The sequence below is a fragment of the Symphalangus syndactylus genome, chromosome 18, assembly GCF_028878055.3.
Source record: "Symphalangus syndactylus isolate Jambi chromosome 18, NHGRI_mSymSyn1-v2.1_pri, whole genome shotgun sequence".
NCBI lineage: Eukaryota > Metazoa > Chordata > Mammalia > Primates > Hylobatidae > Symphalangus > Symphalangus syndactylus.
In genome coordinates, this window is record NC_072440.2 from 65677258 (window position 1) to 65704239 (window position 26982).

General features: G+C 49.9%; 1 protein-coding gene across 3 annotated transcripts in view; it reads right to left on the reverse strand.

The window, feature by feature from the left end:
- PI4KA (phosphatidylinositol 4-kinase alpha) overlaps positions 1–26982 on the reverse strand; it is a 153035-nt gene that overhangs the window by 24519 nt on the left and 101534 nt on the right. For 2 of the 3 annotated variants that reach the window (XM_055252271.2, XM_055252270.2), the window contains 13 exons: positions 21338–21408; positions 21131–21255; positions 19894–19975; positions 19513–19596; positions 18137–18226; positions 15782–15901; positions 12822–12914; positions 10809–10965; positions 10429–10556; positions 2805–2963; positions 2453–2604; positions 2146–2253; positions 1382–1509 (listed from right to left, as the gene is read on the reverse strand). In XM_055252271.2, the coding sequence (XP_055108246.1) occupies positions 1382–1509; positions 2146–2253; positions 2453–2604; positions 2805–2963; positions 10429–10556; positions 10809–10965; positions 12822–12914; positions 15782–15901; positions 18137–18226; positions 19513–19596; positions 19894–19975; positions 21131–21255; positions 21338–21408 (1497 nt within the window). The remainder of the gene's footprint in view (positions 1–1381; positions 1510–2145; positions 2254–2452; positions 2605–2804; positions 2964–10428; positions 10557–10808; positions 10966–12821; positions 12915–15781; positions 15902–18136; positions 18227–19512; positions 19597–19893; positions 19976–21130; positions 21256–21337; positions 21409–26982) is intronic. The other variant, XM_055252272.2, reaches the window with a different exon arrangement.

Below are 26982 nucleotides of genomic sequence, written 5' to 3' on the forward strand. Positions count from 1 at the left end.
ACAAAAAATTAGCCGGGCATGGTAGTGGGCGCCTGTAGTCCCAGCTACTTGGGAGGCTGAAGCAGGAGAATGGCGTGAACCTGGGAGGCACAACTTGCGGTGAGCCGAGACTGCGCCACTGCATTCCTGCCTGGGTGACAGAGTGAGACTCCGTCTCAAAAGAAAATATATTTAAAAAAAAGGCTGGGCACGGTGGCTCACGCCTGTAATCCCAGCACTTTGGGAGGCCGAGGTGGGTAGATCACGAGGTCAGGAGATCGAGACCATCCTGGCTAACACGGTGAAACCTCGTCTCTACTAAAAAAATACAAAAAATTAGCCGGGCGTGGTGACGGGTGCCTGTAGTCCCAGCTACTCAGGAGGCTGAGGCAGGAGAATGGCATGTACCCAGGAGGCAGAGCTTCCAGTGAGCCGAGATCATGCCACTGCACTCCAGCCTGGGCGACAGATCAAGACTCTGTCTCAAAAAAAAAAAATAAAAATAAAAATAAAAAAAAATAAAAATAAATAAATAAAATAAAAAAATTAGCCAGGCATGGTGGCGAGCACCTGTAGTTCCAGCTACTCAGGAGGCTGAGGCAGGAGAATTGCTTGAACCCAGGAGGCAGAGGTTGCAGTGAGCCAAGATCGCGCTACTGCACTTCAGCCTGGGCGACAGAGTGAGACTCTTGTCTCTCAAAAAAAAAAAAAAAAAAACAAAAAACCCTCTTTCGTCTCTCAGTCTGTGCTTAGTAATCAGCTAGGTGCTGGGAGAACAGGGCACAGCCTCCTTGCAGAGGTTTGCTGCTTGTTTGCGTGGCATGTTTTCATTAGGCATTCCCTTCCCTGGAATGCTTTGCCCTGTCCACCCTGCACGCCAGTGCAGCCTTTCAGACTCAGCTCAACTGTCTCTCTTCCAGAAAACCATCTCTGATTCCCCCACTCTGGATGGGCCAAGTGTCTGTCCCCGAGGAGTGCTCCCACAGTTCCCTCATATTGAAATCACCTGTCCATTTGACTGCCTCCTACAAGACGACCCCAGTCATGTGGGTGTGCACCAGCCTCAGCCCAATCCTGGGCTGTCAGCTGCTCAGAGGGGTGTGTGAACGCAGCCGTCTGCTCAGAGGGGTGTGTGATTGCAGCTGGTGCCAGCGCAGGGAAAGCGCGGTGAGTGGAGTCTGCTCAGGTGCCTCGAGTGCGTGTTTATGCTTCTCAACTCAGGCCAGAGGAGAAGCAGAGGCAGGCATGCACCAGCCTCCAATGACGGCGCAACACAGCCAAGGCCAGGGCTCGGGGGTTCTAACTGCTTTTCCGTCCCTACCTCTGGCACCCTCAGGGCTGCCCATGTTGCACCCCTGTCCTGCCTGCCTCCACCATGAGCGGCTGCACTGCTGAGGGTTACCTGGGGGAACAAGCTGGCTGGCGGTCAGGTACTTCTTATCTGAGAACATGGCGGTCCAAAATTTAATCATGATGCTTATGTCTTCACGCAGCCGCTTCTCTCCTTGAGTAGGGAACTTTGGGGGACAGCTTCAAACAACCATAAGAGGACAAGGGCTGAGTGTCTGGAGTCAGGGACTAGAGGTCAGTCACACAAAGCAGTGAGAAGGTGATGTAGACAGTTTCTTAATGACAAAAGGTCAGCCCAAAGCCAGTCATTAGCAAGGATGATCTGGCCCATTCCCATGGGAAGGTGTGGTGGCTCAGGAGCCCTCTTATGCCCTCCTCCCTCACTGCCCACAGCAGCCCCTACAGCTTTCCACTGAAGCTGCACTTGTGGCAGATCAGGGCAAGGAAGCTGCACTCATACAACAGCACAGCCTATGGGTGCAGAGCCCCAGGCAGTGGGTGTTTGCAATTCTTCGTGCAATAAGCCTTCACATTAACAGGGAAATTAAATGGACGCACTTAATCTTCTAAATCAGTTGAACTGAGGGAAAATTTGCCTACATCTCGCTGGGAGGCTAGCTCTAAGTACACGGGACACATGCACAGGGCTGAAGGGTATTTAAATCCGGGGGCCAGGGATACTGAAGGAGGAGGTTGGTGAGCACAACTGGGCAACTGTGTATTCCTGTGAGTGACTTCCTGGGGGTCTGGGGCGATGGAGCACTTGGAGGGGCTGGGCCGTCCCTGGACACTGCACAGCATATCTTGGGGGAGTACCTGAAGTAGTCAAAGGCAGTGGAGTAGATCTTCTCGCGAAGCACATTACGGATGGTTGCATTTGGAACCACGTCGGCATGCAGGAGGGACAGCCCCAGGGTCAGCAGCCTGTGAGGGAGCCCGGGACCCGGTCAGAGCAGGAGCCTGGCCTGGGGCCAAGTCCACCTTCTGGACTCTCTTCCCTGCCCTTCTAGGAGCAGCTCACTGAAATGTGTTCCCCGTCTACAGAAGTACCGTGATACACAGACGCCCCATGACACACTGTACACACCAGGGGCCCTGTGCTCCCCAGGAAGAGGGCCCTCACTTGAAGCGGGGCCCGATGGCCGCCACGTGCCGGTTCATGCTCCCCTTGGCCCCGCCGATGTTCAGGGACATTGAGCGCTGCAGCAGGCTGGAGAAGATCTCCACTTGGTCAGAGCTGCAGTACTTGGCGATCTCAAACCGCTGCACCAGGAACTGAGCGAAAAGAGGAAGACGCTGTGGTGGTGGGGCTAAGCCAGGCTAACCCTGGGGCCAGCAGAGACAGCTGAGGAGAGGTTCTGGGCTGACTGGCCGGGCTTGCCGGAGGCCTTGGGCTCGGCTACTCCCACCCCAGGAACAGTCCTGGCCCCCCAGGTGGAGCACCCCAGAGCCTTGGTGGGGGAACAGGCACATACGTCAATCCAGATGTAGTGGGGGGTCACTTCAGGGGGACAGGGTTTGGGTTGACTCGCTTCTGAGGCAGCCAGGGGGTCTGCTTCCTTTATCTCAGCAGAAAACAGGCCAAATTTCTGCTCCACCGTCATGTGCCAGGCCCCTGCCATCTCCCGCATGAACTACAGGTAAAGAAGGAATGTTAGTTCCTCTGTGAAACACAAAAAGGGGCTACTGTCATGTTTTCTCTAATTAAAAAAAGGAACATGTGCTCACTGAATAAGATTTAGAAACCAAGAAAAGTATGAAGAAAAAAACGAAGATCGCCTATAGTCCCACATCCCAGGGTCATCCGTGTCAGTGCTTGGTGTATTTTCTCCATCCTCTCAAGGCTGTATTCTGTTCAACCCAGTTCACGGTGTGGACATCGCAGGGTGTGAGGTGGCAGCACCCGGGATGTGCCTGATGCCCTGACAGGCACTGGGTAGGTGACTCTTCTCTATAACCCTGAGAACCCTCTGTGGCTGTGAGTGGGAAGACTCCTGTGTGGGCTGCTGAGCTGGCAAGGACAGAAGAGGGTTCTGGATCCAGAGCCTGGCTCCTCCTCTCCACCCCACACAGACCCTACCCGATGCCTTCATCCCGATAACCAGATCAGGAAAGGCCCATGGAGCCAAGGCGAGCCTGCAGCCACCATGGCCAGGCCTGCGAGCCCAGGGTCAGGCTGCTCCCACGGCCCAGTCATGCTCAGCCAGGTCCCCATTCCGTGGGGGGCATGAGGGGTGCCCAGAGGGAGCAGCATGTTGCCCGGGAGACACCTGGGTGCTGGAGAGAGTAAGAGGTGCAGCTCACACGTGGAAAGCCCCCACAATTTCTGGGTGTTTTTACAAGGACACCAAGAAACAGCATTTGGTGTCTGGCCATAGAGGATTCTATCCCTCTGTTCCAGCAACACCAGCTTCTACAAGGGCTCCAAGCGCCTCTGCAGAGGTGGCAATGAGGCCTAGTGAGTAGAATACACACTGCGGCTCCCTCCCCAGTACCCATCCCCTCCCTTCTTCCTCATGAGGTGGATCAGGGTGGCCACGTGGCCAGTCACAGGGCTCTCAGCCAGGGTCCCTGCTGGCTGAGGCAGCCACTGTTCTCCCCGGCCACTCTAATGAGCCAGGGAGAGTGAACTGGGCAAGACCCTGGGAACACATGCCAGGGTGAGCTTCATAAGGTCAAGGCAGCTGGCCTCTGCCTTTTGCACTCTGTCCTTGTCTTCCTTCCTGCTGGGAGGCACAGAAGCCATCTGGAGGCTGTGAGGGTGGAGACAAAGGCCACATAAGCCCAGGATGGCCAGGAGCCGATGGGAGCCTGGGGCGGGGCTCCGTCTGCTGCTTCCCTCTAAGCTGCCCATGGGGTGAGGACTCCTGGGGGACAAGGCACTAGAGCCTGCTTTCTGTTTCCTGCAGACCGATTAGTCTTATGGAAGCAGACAAGGGAGCAAAAAAATGGGGGGGGGGACCCCAGAACTGCCACGGACAAGAAGCCATGGCAGAGACACACTCCCACCTATTTGTTAAACAACCACATCCTGGTGGCTGCCTCTGTGCTTGGGCCTCGTGGACTCTGGGCATGGTGCTGTGAATGAAGACAAACATGACCACACAGTCTATGGTGGGGACCACAGACAACAAGAAATAAGCTACACACACCGAGAAACACTAAGAAACAGCAGTGCGAGTGAGCGTGTGACAGACCAGGTGGCCAGGGAGAGCCCTGGCAAGGAGGGGACATCTGAGATGAGCCCTGGAGGAGACGCAGGAGTGAGGTACAAGGCACGGCTGTCTGAGAAGAGGGAATGCATGACGCGGCCTATGGTGGGAGCAGCCCAGGAGGGCACCTTCAAAAGTGAAACTGATGGGATGTGCTGAGAATCATCCGTGGGAAGTGCAAGCAGGACCCCAGCATGGCCACAGCACAGCAAGCGAGGGGAAGAGAGAGGATGGAAGTCAGGTGGGAAGGGGGCTTGCAGGTCACAGAAACAAGCCCACCTTCGAGTCTGTAGGGAGGCTCTGATTCCCCCCTGGCTTGCGCCAACTGCAAGTGGAGAAGGGGAAGATGCCTGGGGGTGGGGAGCAGGAGGCCAGGCCAGGGGGCAGCAGCTGGGATGCTGGGACTTGTCAGATCCTGGATAAACCTCAAAGGTGAAGGTGATGGGATGTGCTGAGAGTCATCTGTGGGATGTGCCGAGAGTCATCTGTGGGATGTGCATAAGAGGGAGTCAAAGATGTCTGAGCAGAGAGAAGGACCTCGCTGGCATCTACAGTGAAGGGAAGGGCCATGCTGGCATCTACAGTGAAGGGAGGGACCTCGCTGGCATCTACCGTGAAGGGAGGGACCTTGCTGGCATCTACAGTGAGGGGGACCTCGCTGACATCTACAGTAAAGGGAGGGACCTCGCTGGCATCTACAGTGAAGGGGACCTCGCTGACATCTACAGTAAAGGGAGGGGCCACACTGGCATCTACAGTAAAAGGAGGGGTCACACTGGCATCTACAGTGAAGAACCACCCTGGCATCAACAGTGATGGCGGATGGGCGACCAGTGTAGCGGTGCCTGGAGCTGAGGCTGGACCCATTAGTTGGGGCTGCTAATCAGTTCACCATGCGGGCTGTGGGCCAAGCCACTGAAGGGATGCACCTGGACTAGGAGTGACTGGGCTGGCTAAGCAGTGGAGCTGGCCAGAGTGCCCAGGCAGGGAGGAGGAGTCCTGGGGCATGCCAGTACTGAGAAGGCCCTGAGCTCAAGAAGGCCCCTTCATTCTGGAGGATGAAAGGGCTACAAGAATTACAAAGGTCTTAAGTCCCTGGGAAAAGCAGTTAGGCTCCCACAACAGCTGCTTTCAAAACCCAGAGCTCTGAAGGAGGCTGTGAGCAGCTTTCCCTGAGCTGATCTGTTCTCCTACCATCTGGGACCCGTTAGTGATATCCGTACTCCATCTGCCCTGCCCCCAGGGGTCAACCAACCCCTCCTATCTGAGGACCCACTCCTATCTAAGGACCAGACAGGGAGGCCAGAGGTTCAAGGGCACCTGGACTAAGGAAGTGGAGCGGAGAGAGACGGATCTGGGCTCCAGAGCCCCAGACACAATGTGAGGGCTGACACGTGGTCAGGAGCACCCCCAGTGCCCTGCGAAATGGGAACAGCTACAGCCCCTACTCTTTTTCTTTTGTTTTTTTTTTTTTTTTTTGAGACGGAGTTTCGCTCTTGTTGCCCAGGCTGGAGTGCAATGGTGCGATTCACTGCAACCTCCGCCTCCTGGGTTCAAGCGATTCTCCTGCCTCAGCCTCCTAAGTAGCTGGGATTACAGGCACATGCCACCACACCTGGCTAATTTTGTATATTTAGTAGAGACAGGGTTTCTCTATATTGGTCAGGCTGGTCTCGAACTCCCGACCTCAGGTGATCCACCCGCCTCGGCCTCCCAAAGTGCTGGGATTACAGGCGTGAGCCACTGCGCCTGGCTGAGCAGCCCCTATTCTTAAGGCCCACTGAGGTCTGAGGCTGAAGCAGCATGTGAAAAGGAATCCTGACCATAGCAGCACTGTGTCCTGACAGTCACAATTTGTGGTGAAACCAGGGCTTCCAGAAGACCCTGAGAGGAGGGCACACTTGTCCTCTTCTGGGAAGTGGAGAGTCCCACCAAGAGATAGTATGTAGGCAGGTGTGTGCAGGCAGGTGGGCACCTGGGCCCACACAGGAGTGAGTGTGGCTAAGACTTCCCAGGATCGGGTCCCTCCTGAGCCCAGAGGAGGACAGCCTCAGGGTGTGGGGGAAACTGCAACCGTCAGCCTAGACCCCAGCGCCTGGGTTCGATGGACAGGAGAGTAATATACATATAATGCCCTGCTCAAGTTGGGCACACAGCAGGACCAGAGCAAGTTATTAGTTACTAGTGCAGCCCACATGCATTTATTTTGGGTCATGAATTTTAAGTATCATACAAGGATCACGAATCTTTCCCCTCTCAGTGAAATGAAGGTCCCAGACCCCTGTAAGGAGGTCAGGCTCCCCCACTGTCCCCACGCTGAGATGCGAACAGCAAGTGTGACATCTCTTCATCTCCTGGGCACTATGGGACCTGGACAGGTCAGGTCCTTGTGGAGGCAGAGACAGGGACTGAGGACCTGAATGACCACGTGCTGCTGGGGCCAGTGCCAGGTGTGAGTGTGAGTGGGTGGAGAAGCCTGACACAGGCCAAGGGACCTGAGGCCAGCTGAGCCACTGGAGATGGCAGGAATAGGAAGTGCAAGCTGGACTCCAAAAGACCCCAAATGAAACAGTAATTTGGTTTGTATAAAAATCCCTTTAAGATACCTGTCCCAATTTTGCTTAAAATAAAAAAAAAGGAAGTGGGGTAAAAAGCAGGAAGAACCCATACTTCCTGCCAAGACCAGCTATTGAGTAGGAGCAGGAGCCACCAGACATAAGAAAGACATCTCGGACAGGCGCGGTGGCTTACGCCTGTAATCCCAGCACTTTGGGAGGCCGAGGCGGGCGGATCACAAGGTCAGGAGTTCGAGACCAGCCTGGCCAACATGGTGAAACCCCATCTCTACTAAAAATACAAAAATTAGCTGGGTGTGGTGGCGCATGCTTGTAATCCCAGCTACTTGGGAGGCTGAGGCAGAAGAATCGCTTGAACCCAGGAGGCGGAGGTTGCGGTGAGCCGAGATTGCACCATTGCATTCCAGCCTGGCAACAGAGCGAGACTCAGTCACACACACACACACAAAAGCAACAACAAAAAAAAGTCCCAGCTACTGGGTCAGGAGGCCGAGGCAGGAGGATCACTTGAGCCCAGGAATTTGACGTCAGCCTGGGCAACATAGCAAGACTGTCTTCAGAAAAAAAAAAAAAAAGAAAGAAAAAAGAAAAAAAATAAAGACCTCCTTCTCTCTGGGAAAATATACAGCAGTCCTCTTCAACTGTCAGTTTTATTTAAATGAACAATGCCCAGTATAGAAACAAAAACTTTCAAACAGTGAAGAAAAAAGATAAAAAGAAAGTGACCCAAGATGACTCAAATACAAGAACAGACCAGATAAGGATATAAAAATAATTACAATAAATAAGCTCAAAGATTTATAAGAAATAATGGAAAGAATGCATGAAAGTTAAGAGAATCTCAGCAGCAGAAAATGCAAACTATAAAAAAGAATTAAATGGCCAGGGGTGGTGGCTCATGCCTGTAATCCCAGCACTCTGGGAGGCTGAGGCAGGCGCATCACCTGTGGTCAGGAGTCCAAGACCAGTCCGGCCAACATGGTGAAACCCTGTCTGTACAAAAATACAAAAATTAGCCAGGCATGATGGCCGGTGCCTGTAATCCCACTTACTTGGGAGGCTGAGGTGGGAGAATCACTTGAACCCAGGAGGCGGAGGTTGCAGTGAGCCAAGATTATGCCACTGCACTCCTGCCTGGGCAATAGAGTGAGACCCCATCTCAAAAAAAAAAAAAAAAAAAAAGAATTAACTAGAAATCCTAGATCTGGATTTCTTTTTCTTATTTTTAAATTAAATTTAATATTTATTTATTTTTTGTTTTGTTTTCTAGATCTGAGAATTGTATCTGAAATAAAAAACATATAAGATGGTTTTACAGCAGAATGAATAAAGCAGAAGAAAAGAACAGTGAACTGGTATATAGGTTAAAAAAAAATTAACCAAATGAAAGAGAAAAACCCTGAAAAACTGAAAAAGACTACAGAGAATGTCGATGATCTATGGGACAATACCAAGTCACTAATATATGTGTACCTGGAATCCCAAAAGGAGAAGAGAGAATGAAGTAAAAAAAAAAAACTAAAAAAATATTGACCTTAAGAGCCTAGGAAGTAAAAAAAAAAAAGAAAAAGAAATGACAAACAAATATTGACCTCAAGATTTCCAAGTTTGATGAAAATCCTAAATCCCTAAAATTAAGAAGCTCAATGAATTCCAACAGAATACAATGAAAATCACACACAGTCAAACGACTAAAAATGAAAGATAAATAGAAACATCCAACAAGTAGTCAAAAGAAAAACAATAACATATACAGTCATCCTTGGTATCCTCAGGGGAACTGGTTCCGGGATGTGGAACCCATGGATAAGGAGGGCCGGCTGTACTGAGAAACAAAAAGACTGTTGACTTCTCTCCAGAAACAATGCAAGCTAATAGACAATAGAAGATAATATCTGAAATGCTAAAAACAATAAAACAAAAAACTATCAACCTAGAATCCTGGGCCTAGAAAAAATAATCCATATGCATCAAAGATGAAGGTGAACTAAGATGAGAGAATTTATTTCCAGCAGATCTGCATTACTGGAACTGTTAAAGAAAATTACTTGGCAGTGGAGATCACGGGAAGACTGTAAAAGTGTGAGTGATGAAAAACATTTGGATAAATTATAATGCTGTAACAAAGCCTCGTCTTAATTTCTTTGAAAGACTTTTGACTTTTTTTGAACAGAAACATTACAAGGTCTAATGCATACAGTAGTAAAATATGAAAACAGGACACAAGGAATTAGAGGGAGAAATTGGGTGTCATAATGGCAGTGGGTATCCATAATGGCAATGGTATACAGCTGTCTCTGCAGAATCCTCTCCCTGGCAAGAACTATAACTGCTGTGGCCACTCCAGTTGTCATTTACCAACAGCTCACTAGGATGCAGGTGCTCTTGTTATGATGCCCACCATGCAGGTGAGGAGCCCCGCCCAGGAATCAGAGCCCTGCAGGCTGAAGCGTGACTTCCACAGGCCCTTCTGCATATCTTTGATGGGAGCAGGCTGGTCAGGCTGAGAACCCAGCACTCCCCTGACTTCACAGGTGTCCCCCTGACTAGATAACCTCCCCCAGGCGCCCATTGGACCAAAATGTTTCCTAAGAGCGCTGAATGGTGTGATTGATACAAACCCCATGAGGTTATGAAATATCAGGCAAATGTGAGATATTATCATCACTGCCACCGCCACCAGCCTGGAACATTTTAATTCCATTTTTGGAAATATTCCAATTTTCCTGAGGGAACAAGAAAATCAAAATCCCCCTTTCTGACCACTCATTTCAACTGATCCTAAGAAACACAGAAAACATGTCAAATTCCCTGCTACCCTGACAGTTAATAGGATCTTTGAAAAATAAAATTGTTCTTAAGCATTTATCTAATCAGCTGAAAGGTGAGTATAAACTTCCTTGTGGGCCCCCTGCGGTAGCAACTCCAGAAATATGGATGCAGGGAAAGGGGGCTGATCCCAAGATTAGGTCAAGAAAAACGTCCCCGTGGACAAACACAACTGCTCCTAATCAGATTCAAAGTTAACAGGTGTTCAAAAAGCTGGATCTTCCAATTTCAGTAGGGAAATGGCTCCCCCTACCGAGGTTTTGGGAGATAACGGCTTCTAGGCATCAGTGGGATGCTGTTAACATATATTCTATTTTCTGTGACTGTTAGGTATAATAATAGACTCTATAAGGAGACTGAGGCTTGAGAAGGTGAGGGGCTTGCCCAGTGTCTCCATGCTTGGTGGTGGCAGCACCAGGGAAGGCTCTTCCCATCTCTTATCCCATCCCATCCTCAGTGCCAACCCGAGGTCAGGATCCTACCGGCACTTCCACTCCATCCTTGCCGGCCAGCAGCCATTCCCAGCAGGCCAGGGCCGTCTCCATGCCATGCTCATTGAACATCCGGAGGGGACCCCAGCACAGATGATGAAGGAGCTGCGGGTCACAATCTGGAACCGAACACACGTCAGTCAGAGGCCTCCAACAATGGCTGAACCCCAAAACAGCTTCCCTAGGCCAACAAGAATTGACCAGCTGGGGCCAACGATGGCCTTTTATTGACCTTCCACTCATGACAGATACTCCTCTACTGCGGGAGCTCCTGCTCCTTCTCCGGCCCGTACTCCAGCTGGCTATGGGTCATCAAGGGCAGCACTCATTTAGAAACAAGCCCAGAATTCCACAGTGCTTCCGTGAGTTACCTTTGCTGCTAATGAGCATTGCGGTCAGCTTGAACATGGCCTGCGTGTAGTGCTGAGGATGACTGCGGTCTAAAGCTGAATGTAGATCCTGGACCATCATTTTGTTCAGGTCAGACATCTGGCCTGTGGTGCCTGAGAACCGAATCATTCCATACACCTGCAAAAACATTCTCATCAGCAACTAAGCATATAATCCAGGCAATGTGGGTGAGGTTTTGGAAGCCACCAGACCACACTTGTGGTGGCACTGGTGGGTGCCTCACTGCCCCCAAGTGGAGCTCATGCATGCAGAGAGACAGGCTCATTTCAATGATGCTACTACTGATCACAGCTTTTTTTAAAAGAACAGCTCCTCTAGAAATGCATGTTGGCAGCGCCACCACTGCAGATGTTCCCCAAGGGTGGGAACCTTGTCCCTCACTATTGTACCCAGAAGTGAGCCTGGGGTCTGACCCACGGTGGGACTGCATGAATGTGAGCTGGATAAATACATTTCCTCAAACTCAATTAATGACTCAAACAACAATATCAGCCTCCTTATTATTTTTTGAGAGAGGGAGTCTCACTCTGATGCTCAGGTTGGAGTGCAGTGGCATGATCTTGACTCAGTGCAACCTCCGCCTCCTGGGTTCAAGTGATCCTCCCACCTCAGCCTCCCAAGTAGCTGGATTACAGGCATGCGCCACCATGCCCGGCTAATTTTTGTATTTTAGTAGAGACAGGGTTTCACCATGTTGGCCAGGCTGGTCTTGAACTCCTGACCTCAAGTAATCCACCCACCTTGGCCTCCCAAAGTGCTGGGATTACAGGTGTGAGCAGCCACACCCAGCCCTCCTTACTATTATTAATAATTTTTTCTTTGAGACAGAGTCTTGTTCTGTTGCCCAGGCTGGAGTGCAGTGGTGTGATCATAGTTCACTGCATCCTCGAACTCCTGGGCTCAGGTGATCCTCCTGTCTCGGCCTCCCAAAGTGCTGGGATTACTGGCATGAGCCACCGTGCTTGGCCAACCTATCTATTTTTAAAGACAAATATAACTTTTTTTTCCAGAGAAAAGAACATACAAGTGACAGAGTGCTAAGAAGGAGTGAACTCCCACTCAGACCAGGCCACTGATAGACTTTCAGAGTCGCCAGGGAGCTTAGAAATGGTATAGACTAGGCTGGGCGCGGTGGCTCACACCTGTAATCCCAGCAGTTTGGGAGGCTGAGGAGGGCAGATCATGAGGTCAGATCAAGACCATCCTGGCTAACACAGTGAAACCCCGTCTCCACTAAAAATACAAAAAATTAGCTGGGCGTGGTGGTGGGTGCCTGTAGTCCCAGCTACTCGGGAGGCTGAGGCAGGAGAATGGCGTGAACCTGGGAAGTGGAGCTTGCAGTGAGCCAAGATTGTGCCACTGCACTCCAGCCTGGGTGACAGAGCGAGACTCCATCTCAAAAACAAAAACAAACAAACAAACAAACAAAAAGAAATGGTGTAGATTAGCTTCTGAGTTTATGGAGCAGGAAATGGAGGCCCAGAGATGTGATAGCACTGGTCAGGCTGGAATAAACTGTGGTGTGGTGGGTGAAAGCCCATGATGTGGAGTTGGAAGATGTGGTTCCAGATCCCACTCCACTTGCGCGACTTTGGCAAATTACTTAATCTTGGGAACCTCCATTTATCTATAAAACTGGAATAATAATACATACATCTTGCCAAGTGCCCAAGAGCCTATGGCATGTAAATGTTTGTTACTGCTTTAAAAAAAAGCCAAAAAAATTAAAAACCTTCATTCAGTGTAGCCAGAGTGTACATAGAGTTACCCTCTTGTGGAAAAAATAAGTAACTGTCATAAACACTCTGGAATGTGCCAAGAATCCTCCTAAAATGTGCCCTTTAAATCCTCCTAAAATATGTTAATTCCACATCACCTGGACCCTTTGTTCATTTTCCACTAGGAAGCAGCCAACAGGTATCAAAACAAGAGGACACTTTAAAGGACCTAGGGTGCAAGGACAAGAGAAGTACCTCGCCTGCGTAGCGGTTGCGCAAATTCAGGGATGCCATGAAGTTGGAGTAGTCTTTCTTCACACAGGCCGGGCGCTCGGTCAGCTGAGTTGCCTACAGACAAATAACCATTATTTTAGACTATGGCAGCACTATCCTTTTCTCGTGTTTACCATGGCTAAGCCTAAACCCAATTAAGAAGTCACACTCGGATCTGGGGGTTACTATTAATAAAAATCTTCACTGCTGGCAAGTTAATAAAGAAAATATTTTAGAATACCCAGCAGTTTGATATGTTCCATAAGAAATTAAAAAAAATGTCTCTGGAAGGCAGTTTCTGCTACTGGTAAATAGGCCTTTGCAAGAGAAAGAATCACTAGATTGTGAGAGTAATTGTCACCTGTGATGGAAACGCCATGAAAGTATTCACAGCCATCTCCTTGAGAGTTGTGCGTGCAGCTTATAAATGTCACTTACAGACCGTAAAGGGGCTGAAGGGGAGAGCCAAGGCCAGCAGGCTCTTAAACATCTGCTGGCTGCTCTTCAGTCTAATGGGAAGAGACAGAAAAGGGTACACCTTGAATACAAAGGCAACCCACAGAATGGGAGAAAAATATTTGAAAACTACCGCCCGCCCACTCAACCCCTCCAGCCACTCTCTCTGCTTCAGCCTCAGCCTCTCAGCCCCAGGGCCTCAGTGACCCGGCTTCCTAACCCAGGCTGGCTGCTGTGCCACACCTTTCAGTTCCTGTTCATCCACGGTCACTGCAGAGTACAGCATGCATTGAAAAGGACCTCCTTTCGCATTTCCCTTTAGCATCAGTACTAATGGGGAAAGTGAGCTTCTCAACTGTTTTGAGTTCAGAGGGATTTTTTTTGAGGGGACATGGTGTGGAGAAAGAGGACCAGGAGAAGAAAATATAGATGATGGGGAACATCAAAATACAAACAAGAACAAAAATACATGATTTTTCTCATGAAATTATTAAACTGGTTTATTTAAAAAAACAGATCATGTAAAATTGCTTTACATTTTCTGGAAACAATGTGGTCTTTGGCACCAAGCAGGACTGAGTTAGAGCTTGGCTCCGACACTAATCAGCTGTGAGACCCTGGGAAGTCAATGTCTCTGAGCCTCAATGTGCTCATCTGTAAAGTGGGCGTAAGAGTGGCCCTCTCACAATGTTGTTACAGGTTCAATGTAATGACACATACAATGCCCTGGCATGGCAAACAGCACTTGGTGGGCAGTGCAGGCCAGCTCCCTCCCTTCCACCATCACTCCTGACTGCCCAATGCGATCTCGGCTCACTGCAGCCTCCGCCTCCCTGGTTCAAGTGATTCTCCTGCCTCAGCCTCCTGAGTAGCTGGGATTATAGGTGTGTGTCACCATGCCTGGCTAATTTTTATATTTTTAGTAGAGATGGGGTTTCATCAAAAAAAAAAAAAAAAAAAAAGAATTTTTTTTTTTTTTTTTTTGAGATGGAGTCTCGCTCTGTTGCCCAGGCTGGAGTGCAGTGGCGTGATCTCGGCTCACTGCAAGCTCCGCCTCCCGAGTTCACGCCATTCTCCTGCCTCAGCCTCCTGAATAGCTGGAACTACAGGCGCCCGCCACCACGCCCAGCTAATTTTTTGTATTTTTAGTAGAGACGGGGTTTCACCGTGTTGGCCAGGATGGTCTCGATCTCCTGACCTCGTGATCTGCCCGCCTTGGCCTCCCAAAGTGCTGGGATTACAGGCGTGAGCCACCGTGCCTGGCCCCAGAATTAATTTTCAAAGATTAAAAAAAATAAGTTAGAGAAAACCTAACTTACATCAAATTTTCTGGGGAAAAAGAACAAAATATTTTAGGCAAAACAGATCTTTCACAAGACAGCTGGCTAGAGTCTAGAAAAGGCTTACAAATGGGAACACATATTCTATTTTATGTAATAAAGCTTTGCTCCTACCACCTCCAAAAAGGAAAAGGCTTATGACTGTCATAAACACTTACAGTCTATGAGTTCCGCCTCTGGCCTCTGTGGCCACCCAGTGGCAGAGACGTCCAGGTCAGGGCACTGATACCTGGTGCCCCATCAGAGTAGGAGGCCCGGGGCGGGCGGCCCTGCAGGTGCAAGCTCGACCCAGCTCAACCATGTTTGCTAGACTGGTGTCTTTAGAGATAGTGCAGTGACCTCGAGGGAAGTGCCCTGATAGCAAAATGAGGCGAGAAGACACCAGCCTTCTCTGGCACAGCCTCAGGCACCACAAAGGCCAGAGGACACTCAGGCCCCTCTCTCCTGCTGGTATCCCAAGGGAGGCCTGTCACCCTTCCTCCTGGGTGCTCAGCCTCTGCACCACCACATATCCCATCCCACACTCCATTTGGAGAGAGTTGGGAAGCACACATGGCCAGGCTCTAGATTCACATTAACCAACAGAATCTCTGTGACCAGCCCCAGTCACATGGCCAGGTGGAACTGCCTGCTTTAATCCTATTTAACTCTTAGCTCTAATTTAACTCAGAAAGTATTGCTGTGTGAACCCTCTGTCATCTAGATTAATCTCTGGCAGAACAAGAAGCTGAAGGCATTCACGTGCGGTTCAGCACCTGCAGAAAACAGAACTGTTCAGGAGTCCAGTATACGCTCCAGATAAGTGCAACTGTGGCATCGCGCTGCCCGTGTCCAGTGGAGCTCTGTTTCCATCCTCTCAGATGGGGACATTCAAATCAAAATCTGATCACTGACATATCAAGCACTGATCCCCATAAATCCATAAATTTAAAAAACAAAGCACAATAAGGAAACACTCATTTCAATGGCCACCTCTTCTTTGGGCCAAGGTGCGGCTTGCACCACTACCATTGTCAACAGACATCCACAGCACCCTGCATGTACTCATGTGCGTCATGAAAAGTGATAGCTGAGCTCTAGGCCTTCCCCTGCACTGTGGCTCCTATGGTCTAAGGGGTCACTGCTCTTCAGAAGGCTCGCACATACCCCGAGAGTTGTGTTCTGCTTGTTGTAGCCAGCAAAGTGAAGGATGCTCTCAGTGGCCATGGCCAGCCCCGTGTGCTGGGACAGTCCTGACACCCAGTTCTGATGTTTGTTCAGATATTCCTGAAATAGGAAAAACACATGGGGTTTCAGTTATTTATCTGATTTTTTTAGAGGTAGGGTCTCGCTCTGTCACCCAGGCTGGAGTGTGGTGGCACGATCGTGGCTCACTGCAGCCTCGACCTCTTAGACTCAAGCCATCCTCCCGCCTCAGCTTCCCAAGTAGCTGGGACTATAGGGGCACGCCACTATGCCTGGCTAATTTTGTAATTTTTTTTGTAGAGATGGTGTCTCACTATATTGCTCAGGCTGGCTTGAATTCCTGGGCTCAAGTGATCCTCCCGCCTCAGCATCCCAAAATGTCAGGATTACAGGCATGAGCCACTGTGTCTGGCCTTGCTATTTAATTTAAAGGAGAAAATAAAACTTTATAAATTAACGTGTGGGCAAATGGACCAAACACTGGGTTTCTGTCCTGAGTCTGCCCCTCCCTAACTAGCTGTGGGACTGTCAGTAAGTCAAAGCCCCTCTCTGACCAGCTACTGCTCATTTGACTGAGGACGAGGCCAATTCCCCGAGCGGCTGTCATGCAGTCACTGCGGTGTTGCACCGTCAATGGGGGAGGGCCATTTATTCTTTCAGCACATCCTTGCTGAGCATCTGCTGTGGTAGCCACCAAGCAAATAAGCTACAAAGCCTTGGCCTTGCGGTCAACAGGCAGGCTGCGTGGTGTGGAGCCTCGGTTCTTTACTGCAGCATACCGGCAGCCTGGTGTGGGAGAACTGGACAGCAGGAACGAAGAACAACACCTGTGTCCACCTGGCCACCCAGTGGGAGAAGGGTGCTGGGCAATGGGATACCTGGCAGAGCCCAGAGGTGTGAGGGAGGCCTCCTGCTCTGGGGACCACAGGGGGCTCAGCCTGCAGGAGTACCAAGGACAAGGGTCTCAAGGGTGGGGGCAAGCCTGGGCCAGATGCAGGCCAGGCGAGAATGGCCTCCAGGGTCACGCAAAGGTGTTTACAGGCGTGAACTAACTAATTCCCTTAAGAAGAATGTACAGGAGTATGTACATGCAGATTGTCTCAATGGTTTGGGGGGGCTCCTGGAGCTCCAGAAACCCATCCTTGGACACCATGGCGATGAAGAGTGACTAATGATCAAGTTTAAAAGGGAAGTACACTGACCAGATATCCTATTAAAACCAGACTACTCTGGTGGGTGGAGGAGAGGGCAGGTTCGCGGAAGGCTGAGGCTGGGCATGGAGGGTGGGGAATAAGTGCACTGCAGGCGAAGTGAAAGGGCAGGCCTGGGGCACGCCAAGGGGACACCTGGTAGAAAAATCAAGACCACTTCAAGCCTTTTCATTTTCCATTTCCTTCTTAGGCCAGACCTGCGTGAGACAGTAAAAAGCTCTATCAGCTGCTTTTTTTGTCCACTTAAACTTTCTAGGCATTAGAGGGGGCCTCCTCTCTTCAGACGACAGACAGCCTTGGGACCTGAGGCCCTTTTGCTGTAAATGAACAAAGGAAAATCGTTTCTTGCCACTGCATTTCCACACAGCTCTCAGAGCTCTTGGAGCTGGCTGCTCTATCCTTCCAGGACTCCACAACCAGAAACACTTTTGAACCTGTTTCATCTTTAAAGTGCTGCCAAGGTAAACCTCACAAGAGTTCCTCTCAGCACACCCACTCTCTGCTAACACAGATTCCTTCCAGAGGTATTTTTCTCATCTTTGATTCCTTTTAAGGCAATTCTTTCCTCTCACACCCTGTGGCATTACATGGTTTACCTCGTGGCCATCTGAGTTTCCAAGCCAGTGTTTTTATCTGAAAGACTCCCATGCACCTACATGTGCAGCTTTTATGTGGAGCTTTAATGGGACACAAGTCCCCAACTCTGCCTCTGCTCCACCAGCCTTGGTCAGACCCCCGCCTTTGGGCATAGGTGCCAGCAATGCACTTGGCCCTTAGAGATGCTGCCATCTGGCAGCCTCTCACATCCACCACAAAAGCCCTTGCTCTCGTGAGCAGCCCCCAAGTCCTGCCACAGACCTGGGACCTCACCTGGTGTGAGCCATCACATGCCCTCCTTGTGCCCTGGCCAGCACTTGCCCCACAGGCGCTCCTAACACAGAGCAGCCTCTGAGGCATCTATTATTCTCAGGCCCTAGACTGATGTTTCCAGTCTCCATTCACACTAGTGCTATTTGGATTTTGAGTTCTCCATGTCTCTGTAAAGCTTTCTGGGGAGCTTGAAGGAGCTTATGGAGATTGCCTTTTGATGGTTTCAAGAAAGTACCTGCAGGTGGGACTTGGTGACGGTAGGCGCCCACTTCATGGCCTCCTGCAGGATCATCCCACAGCGTGCAGCGAAGTCCTTCACAATGCTCTGGAAGAGGGTGAAGCTGCTTCTCAACAACCCGAGGTTGGTTCATCTGAGCTGCCGTAGTGACTGTCATGGGCTGAACTGTGTCTCCCCAAATCCCTATGCTGTGCCGTAACTGGTACCAGTACCTCAGAATGGAACTCATTTGGAGACAGGGCTTTAAAGAGGTGATTCAATTAAAAGGCTGATAGGGTAGGTCCTGATCCAATCTGGACAGTATCCTTCCTTACGTGTGTGGAGAAGAAATCTGGACACACAGAAATACTGGGGCAGGGAGGAGGGTGTGCACAGAGGGAAGAACACGTAAAGACACAGGGAGAAGGCTGCCATTCACAAGCCAAGGAGACAGGTCTCCACAGAAACCAGCTCTGCCAACACTTTGATTTTACACTTCAGCCCTCAGAACTGTGACAATCAATGTCTGTCCTTTCAAGCTGCCCCGCCTGTTGTCTTTTGCTACAGAAGCCCAAGAGACTAGCACAGCCACTAAGTTTGAAGCTCAAGGCCCCTGGGGCCAGGAAGCCCACACACACTATGATCTGTAATTCCTGCACAGGTTTGTGGCAGAATCTACATGAATAACGTCACAGGGACACTGTGCAACTTGTGTCCTGGGTCTGGGACTGGACGGAAGGGCAGGCTCTGGGTGGCAAAATCCTCTTCGGTGCCACACCACTCTGTGGGAAACTCCCCATTGACAGCTGGTCTGGAAGGGAGGTCCAGAGGTAGGACATGACTCAGCCCAGGCTGAAGGAGCTGTGAGCTGAGTTTCAGTCTTGCCACAGTGAGGGCTCTGAGACTGAGTTGGGGAGAGGAGAGACCCAGTACATCCTCCTCTTTTGGAGTGATTTATTCTGCCAGTTTTCCCATTGGATAGCACAAGTCAAAGGCATGATCCCCTATCACCACAATAACAAAATGTCAGTGCACCTCAGAGAAGTGAAGTCCACCTGAAAATCATGCTTGTGCGATGCAGACTCGAGAGGCTATAAACTGGCTGGTAGCTGAAGACCTCTTTGGCAGCTAAACTGAGAACACAGCTGAGTCAACATGGCTGAGGTGGGAGAGTTGGGCTTGGAAGATAGAGCAACCTAGGGGCAGCCAGCTCCCCTTGCACATGGTGGGGCCTGGCAATGGCTTGGTCTCCTCACTGGGGGATGGGGCCAGTACCACTCACACCTCAAATTGCTGGGGACTGGGTGAGCTCATGCAGGTTGACCACCTCGTGGACATACTCAGGGAACTGTGGTAAAGATGGCCCTTAATGCAGGGGATCGTGTCGGGCCTACCTCACGGGCTTCGTATGTGTCAGGAACCGTGATCCGGTAGGGGGCATCGGGGATGTCATAGTAAGGCTGGTCCTTGTGAATATCCTGCAAGCACAGCAAGACTCCCTCTTCCAAACTGCCTTCCCCAAGTTGCCACTAGCAAGCACATGGGCCACCCCTTCCCACCACCTGTCTGTCTGTGACAGGCCTCCATACTTGATGCAACTTACTGCAAAACACCAGGTGGATTTGGGCCCCCTCACCCCCAACTCAACACCTGTAGCATTAATTACGTTCAGGCTTATTGTCAGAGAAGCATGCCACAACACAGGGCGGACAGGGCCGGCGGGGTGGTGGTAGTGCTGGTGGTGTTTGGGCCCTAGGTCTCCTGGGGACACTCACAGCGCTCAGTGACAGTGACAGGGTCTGCAGGATGTCCAGCATGGTCTTCAGCACAGTCCCGCTCCAGAGCAAGTGGGGAAACCTGCACCAAGAGCCAGCTCTCAGGACCAAGAGCCAAACCTCCAAGGAAGGTCTGTTTCTAGGAGCCCCCTCAGCTGCCAGCCCGAGCCCATACTGCTTCAGGCCAGCTGAAGCAGGAGGTCAGGAGGCCTTTGCAGCAGGATGCCTGGCCTCCTCAGGCTCACTGCAGTAAGGTGAGCAGTGCCTGGTCAGAAAGGCTCCCCAGGCCCCTGCCAGCCCCACTTCTTAGGACCAGACACGTCCCAAGTGACCTGCTATAAACTTGACACCAACTGCCTTGGTTATGCACTGGCCAGGACACTCCTCACTTCCCAAAGCAATCCTCTTAGTTTCTGACCAGGGTTCTCCATTATTTCTCACATAATGGAGAAAACAACAGTATCTACCTGACACCCTGGGGTAAGACAGACCATGGGCTCTGATGGCCCCAGGGCTGAAGGAGAGGTGTCTCTGCACAGCTGTGACCCACCAGTGGCCCACTGCTCAGGAGGCCCAGCTCAGATACACGCTGACTCATTCTTGTGACCCCTGGCTGGCTCCTGACCACCTTTGATGGCGCTGCTGCCTGGACCAGGCACACAGCATCTGTGACAGGCTCCAGAACCGCTGGATACCTCTGGGGAACTGCAGGCAGCCTCCGTGTGGGTGTTTTGCTGCCTCTGGCCTTCTCACCTTGGAGAAGCTGGTCCAGCCCACCTGTGAGAGTTCTCATCAGTGTGGGGACATGTCCCAGCAGGGTCTGTTTTGGCTCCCAGAACGAAGAGTGTACAGCACAGAAGGGTGTGTGTGGGCTTTTGTTCCTGAGAAGCCCAAAGATACTGATTTTACCAGGGGACCTCTGGCTGGGCCCTGGGCTAGAAGATGGTGCACCAGGTCATGCCAGAGTGGGTGGAATTGAGAGACACAGGGATGTGGCACCCAGCAAACGTGCTGTAAGTAACATCAATAGCTCAGAATGAACAGAAGTTTCTGGGCCAAAATTCAGACTCTGCAGGAAACTCACGGACATTGGAGGGAGGCTGCATCACCCTTAGGAGTTTTCATTCTGACTCCATTTTTTCCTAGGCTAATAATATAAGGATGATTTTTCCCAGCATTTGAAATCACAGAAGTTTATATACATACACACAAAACATTAGCAGGAAAATGAGCTTACTTATCCACCAGACCAGATAGATACTTGTCTGCCACCCTCCTTATCCTCTTGTGGATGTGGTTGAAGTTCACCAACAGGAACTGAGCGTGCCGCTCCAGCTCCTCCTCGTTCTCCTTGGTCTTGGCCTAGAGATGCAAAAGAAACAGGTACGGCAGTGCCCCAGATGCCTCCAGCAGACAGACACGCATTCATGCTGGAGAGGCTTACTTTATCAGCCATCATGTTCAGGAAGGCATCGAATACTTTGTCCGCGACTGCAATCACACACTGCATCATCCCTGAAACGAGAAGGTTTCCACGGATAAGGTGCAGGAACAGAGAGAGAATCCTAGCAACTTTCAATCATTTTCTTTTGAAATGATTTTAGACTTACAGAGAGTGGCAAAGACAGCACAGAGCTCCCACATACCCTTCACCTAGCTTCCCTGGATTTTAACATCTGCAATAACCAGGCTGATGTGTCAAAACTGAGTCAGATATTAATATAATCCTATTACCTAAACTTCAGACCTTGTCTGGATTTCCCAGGTCTCCCACACATGCCCCTCTTCTGTTCCAGCATCCAACCCAGGACACCAGGTGGCATTTAATCTCTGTGTCTCCTACTCCCCTCCAATATGTGGTGACTCCTCAGTCTGTCAATGTCTTTTGTGACTTTGACACTTTTGAAGAACAGTTATTTTGTTGAATGTCCCCTAATTTAGGTTTGTCTGATGCTTGCCCACGATTAGACTAGGGTTACAGGATTTGAGGGAGAACTCCATAGAGTGGATGTGCCCTTTCTTTTTTTCTCTTTTTTTTTTGAGATCGAGTCTCGCTCTGTTGCCCAGGCTGGAGTGCTGTGGCGCGATCTTGGCTCACTGCAACCTCTGCCTCCTGGGTTCACGCCATTCTCCTGCCTCAGCCTCCCCAGCAGCTGAGACTACAGGCGCCTGCCACCACGCCCGGCTAATTTTTTGTATTTTTAGTAGAGACGGGGTTTCACCACATTGGCCAGGATGGTCTTGATCTCCTGACATCGTGATTCGCCCACCTCGGCCTCCCAAAGTGCTGGGATTACAGGCATGAGCCACCGTGTCTGGCCTGGATGTGCTCTTTCTGCATCACATAAGGGGTATGTGATAACAGTATCTCTTATTACTGGGTGAACCTAACCTTGACCACTTGGTTTGAGTTACCGTTTTTCCCTTTTTCTATTTTTTTTTTTTGAGACAGGGTCTCACTTTGTTGCCCAGGCTGGAGTGCAATGTTGAGATCATAGCTCAGCTGCAACTTTGAACTCCCAGGCTCAAGGGATCCTCCCACCTCAGCCTCCCTGGTGGCTGGGATTACAGATGTACAACACCATGCTCAGCTAATTTATTATTTTTTGTAGAGACTGGGAGTCTCACTATGTAGCTCAGGCTGGTCTTGAACTCCTGGATCAAGCAATCCTTCTGCCTCGGCCTCCTAAAGTGCTAGGATTACAGGCATGAGCCACTATGCCCAGTCCCCTTTCTCTGTTCTTTAGAAGCAAGTCACTAAGGACAGCCCACACTCAGAGCCAAGGAATTAAATGCTACCTCCTGAAGGAAATTTGTGGATGAGAATTACAGCCACCACAGCGATTGATATTTTGGGGAAGATACTTTGAAGTTATGCAGAGATCATGTCTCTCTTTTAAGATTTTGCCCCTTCACTTTGGCATCCATGAGTGAATTCTGCCTGCAGTAGTTACTGTGGTTGTCATAGGAATTTTCTATTTCCCTCATTCTTTCTACTTTTTAAAAAATGTTGGCCAGGTATGGTGGCTCACGCCCATAATCCCAGCACTTTGAGAGGCTGAGGTGGGTGGATCACGAGGTCAGGAGTTCGAGACCAGCCTGACCAACAGGGTGAAACCCCGTCTTTACTAAAAATACAAAAATTAGCCAGGCATGGTAGCGTGCCACTGTAATCCCAGCTACTCGGGAGGCTGAGGCAGGAGAATCGCTGGACCCCAGGAGGCAGAAGTTGCAGTGAGCCAAGATCATGCCACTGCACTCCAGCCTAGGTGACAGAGCGAGACTCCGTCTCAAAACAAAACAAAACAAAAATTTATTTTTTAGGGACAGGGTATCGCTTTGTTGCCTAGGCTGGTCTTGAACTCCTGGGCTCAAGCAATCCTCCTGCCTTGGCCTCCCATAATGCTAGGATTACAGGCATGAGCCACCGTGCCCAGTCCCTTCTATTTTTATTCATAGTAACTGGAATTCTGTAAGGAAGGTTCAGCCTTTTTCCCCATTTTTTATTTATTCGATAGTCTAATCATTACAGAACCGTGGATGTTTATTCATTGGGTTATAATCCAATACTATTTATTCTATTCAAATCATTCCAGCTTTGGCCACTCGGAGCTCTTTCAGATTGGCTCCTGTGTCATTCGGACAGGCCCCATGTCTTGTCTTTTCTTTTTCTTTCTTGGCGTATCCTTACTTTCTGGTGCAACAAGGTGCCCCAGGCTCATCCTGTACAGGCCTCCCTAGAATCAACCATTTCTCCATGGAGCCCTGGTTCCTTTTATTGGAGAATACTATTTAGAAACCAAGATCTGAGCACCGGATATGCTCATTGTTACAGAGGTGCCAAGTAGGCTGTAAAAGGCAACAGAATGGGCCGGGCACAGTGGCTTATGCCTGTAATCCCAGCACCTTGGGAGGCTGAGGCAGATGGATCACTTGAGGTCAGGAGTTTGAGACCAGCCTGGCCAACATGGTGAAACCCCATCTCTACTAAAAATACAAAAATTAGCTGGGTGTGGTGGTGCACACCTGTAATTCCAGCTACTTGGGAGGCTGGGGCATGAGAATCACTTGAGCCTGGGAGGTAGAGGTTGCAGGGAGCTGAGATTGTGCCACTGCACTCTAGGCTGGGTGACAGAGCGAGACACTGTCAAAAAAAAAAGAAAAGAAAAGAAAAAGAAAAAAAGCAACAGAACACAGTGATCATCACAGTGCAGATCAGATGAAGAAACTGTAATAAAATGCCAGTTCACACTCCATAATGCTGTTTCTCTACCCAGTGTTTTTAATTTGCATGACTACATGCCGGGTCTGCCCTCTGCCTCCAGGCAGAGAGACAAGGCAGGTGCTATCAGCTTTGCACCTCACGCCGAGCACGGAGCCTAAGACATAAAGAGACCTTTCATAGCTATCTGTTATGAGGGTAAGCGGGACCTCAGCAATTTGAAAAGTTATCAGTGTGACCCGGACAGATGCTCAAGGGTAGTGAGAGGCTGCTTTCTTAAGAGCCGCTGGGTTGGGTGGGTGAAATCTTATTTTGGGCCATGTGTTTAGTATAATAGTTTTTTTTTTTTTAACTTTTTGAGACGGAGTTTCGCTCGTCGCCCAGGCTGGAGCGCAGTGGCACAATCTCAGCTCACTGCAACCTCCGATGGGTTGCATTCCCAGATTCAAGCAATTCTCCTGTCTCAGCCTCCCGAGTAGGTGGGATTACAGGCATGCGCCACCACGCAGGGCTAATTTTGTATTTTTAGTAGAGATGGGGTTTCTCCGTGTTGGTCAGGCTGGTCTCAAACTCCTGACCTCAAGTGATCCACCCGCCTTGGCCTCCCAAAGTGCTGGGATTACAGGCGTGAGCCACCGCGCCTGGCCTAGTAGTTTTTTCATATAGTTCTTTGGAAACTGAAACTGTAAATTCCTGATAATCAGATAGTCATCAGATGCCAATCAATATCATGTAGTAGCATCTAAGGAGATTAAAAAAAAATTTTTTTTGGAGACACAGTCTTGCTTTGTTGCCCCGGCTGGAGCGCAGTGGTGTGATCTTGGCTCACTCCAACCTCTGCCTCCCAGGTTCAAGTGATTCTCCTACCTTAGCTTCCCAAGTAGCTGGGATTACAGTCACCTGCCACCACACCCAGCTAATTTTTATATTTTTAGTAGAGACGAGGTTTCATCATGTTGGCCAGGCTGGTCTCAAACTCCTGACCTCAAGTGATCCACCCGCCTCGGCTCCCAAAGTGCTGAGATTACAGGTGTGAGCTACCACACCCGGCCCTAAGGAAAGTAAGATTTTTACTTTAAAAAGGCCACTCTCCTCTCAACCCCTTAGTTTAGCTCTGGATTACTGGTGAACTGACTCACAGGATGGTGGGCAGGTGAGCAGCAGGCTCCTGCCCTCACGTTCCTGTGCAGCTGAGAACATACAGAGGCTCGTCTTATGCCTGCAGAGAGGAGGCAGAAGTCCCCACTTTAGTGGGGCTGCTAGATATTTCATATACCCTCTCCTCCTGGTAGGTTCTGAAAATTCAAGAATAATATATGTCTCCAAAGACATTTCCTTCTTATCTTTCATGTTTTAGAGGAAAAATATAAGAGGGATGTAAATTCAATAGCTGTACATTTACTGGTTAAGTGCCACGCTCAGAACAAAAATAATCAGTTTGAAACCATGTGGAAGAGTACAATGTACTGCAAAAATGAAAATCGCTTTATTTTGAATTAAGGTGAGGAGGAACAATCAGTCCCCCGGAACAATTTAATGTCCTCTGATGTCACAGGAACAGAAAAACAGCTCAGAGAGAAGGGTGAATGAGACACCTCATTTCAGAAAGGGATCTGATTCGGTTTATGAATATTCTCTAGAAGGCTGGCAAAATCTGCTAGGTTCTCCTTCTTCCTTTTTTTTTTTTTGAGATGGAGTCTCACTCTGTCTCCCAGGCTGGAGTGTGTGGTGTGATCTCAGCTCACTGCAACCTCTGCCTCCCAGGTTCAAGTGATTCTCCTGCCTCAGCCTCCCAAGTAGCTGGGACTACAGGCGCACGCCACCGCACCTGGCTAATTTTTGTATTTTTAGTAGAGATGGGGGTTTCACCATGTTGGCCAGGCTGGTCTCAAACTCCTGACATCAAGTGATCCACCCACTTCAGCCTCCCAGAGTGCTGGGATTACAGGTGTGAGCTACCGCACCCAGCCTTTTTCTTCCTTTTTTTGTCTCCTCAGGTCTTGTCTGAATAACGTGCTAGGTGCTTAATTCTCCTAGAGGTTGGCAGTTTCAATTTTGTTCTTGCTTAGTCTCTCTCCTAGAACCAAAGAATTGCAGGGTGGGCCAATTGTCTAGCACAAGCTTTTCCAATCCGCAGTCCATATGCAGCCCAGGATGGCTTTGAATGTGGCCCAACACAACACAAATTCGTAAACTTAAACATTATGAGATTCTGGGCCGGGCGCAGTGGCTCACGCTTGTAATCCCAGCACTTTGGGAGGCCAAGGCGGGCGGATCACGAGGTCAGGAGATCGAGACCATTCTGGCTAACACAGTGAAACCCCGTCTCTACTAAAAATACAAAAAATTAGCTGGGCGTGGTGGCGGGCACCTGTAGTCCCAGCTACTTGGGAAGCTGAGGCAGGAGAATGGCATGAACCTGGGAGGCGGAGCTTGCAGTGAGCTGAGATTGCTTCAATGCACTCCAGCTTGGGCGACAGAGCGAGACTCCATCTCAAAAAAAAAAAAAATCATGAGATTCTGTGTCTTAAATGTCTTAAAACATTATAAGATTTTTTTGTGTAATTTTTCTTTCTTTTTTTTTGCTCATTAGCTATTGTGAGTGTTAGTGTGTTTTATGTGTGGCCCAAGACAATTCTTTTTCTTCCAATGTGGCTCAGGGAAGCCAAAAAATTGGACACCCCTGGTCTAGCACAAAACTTAGCACAAAATCTGCTGCTACACGGACAAATGCAAGGTGGATGGATGAGGGGAACAGATCAATCAACAGTTCAGCCAGAGCTTGACAGCACCTCTCTTATAGCCCCAAGTGGTCCTGGGGCATGTGTGTGAGACTCTCTGAGTGTGGCCCCCACCCCGCCCTGTGT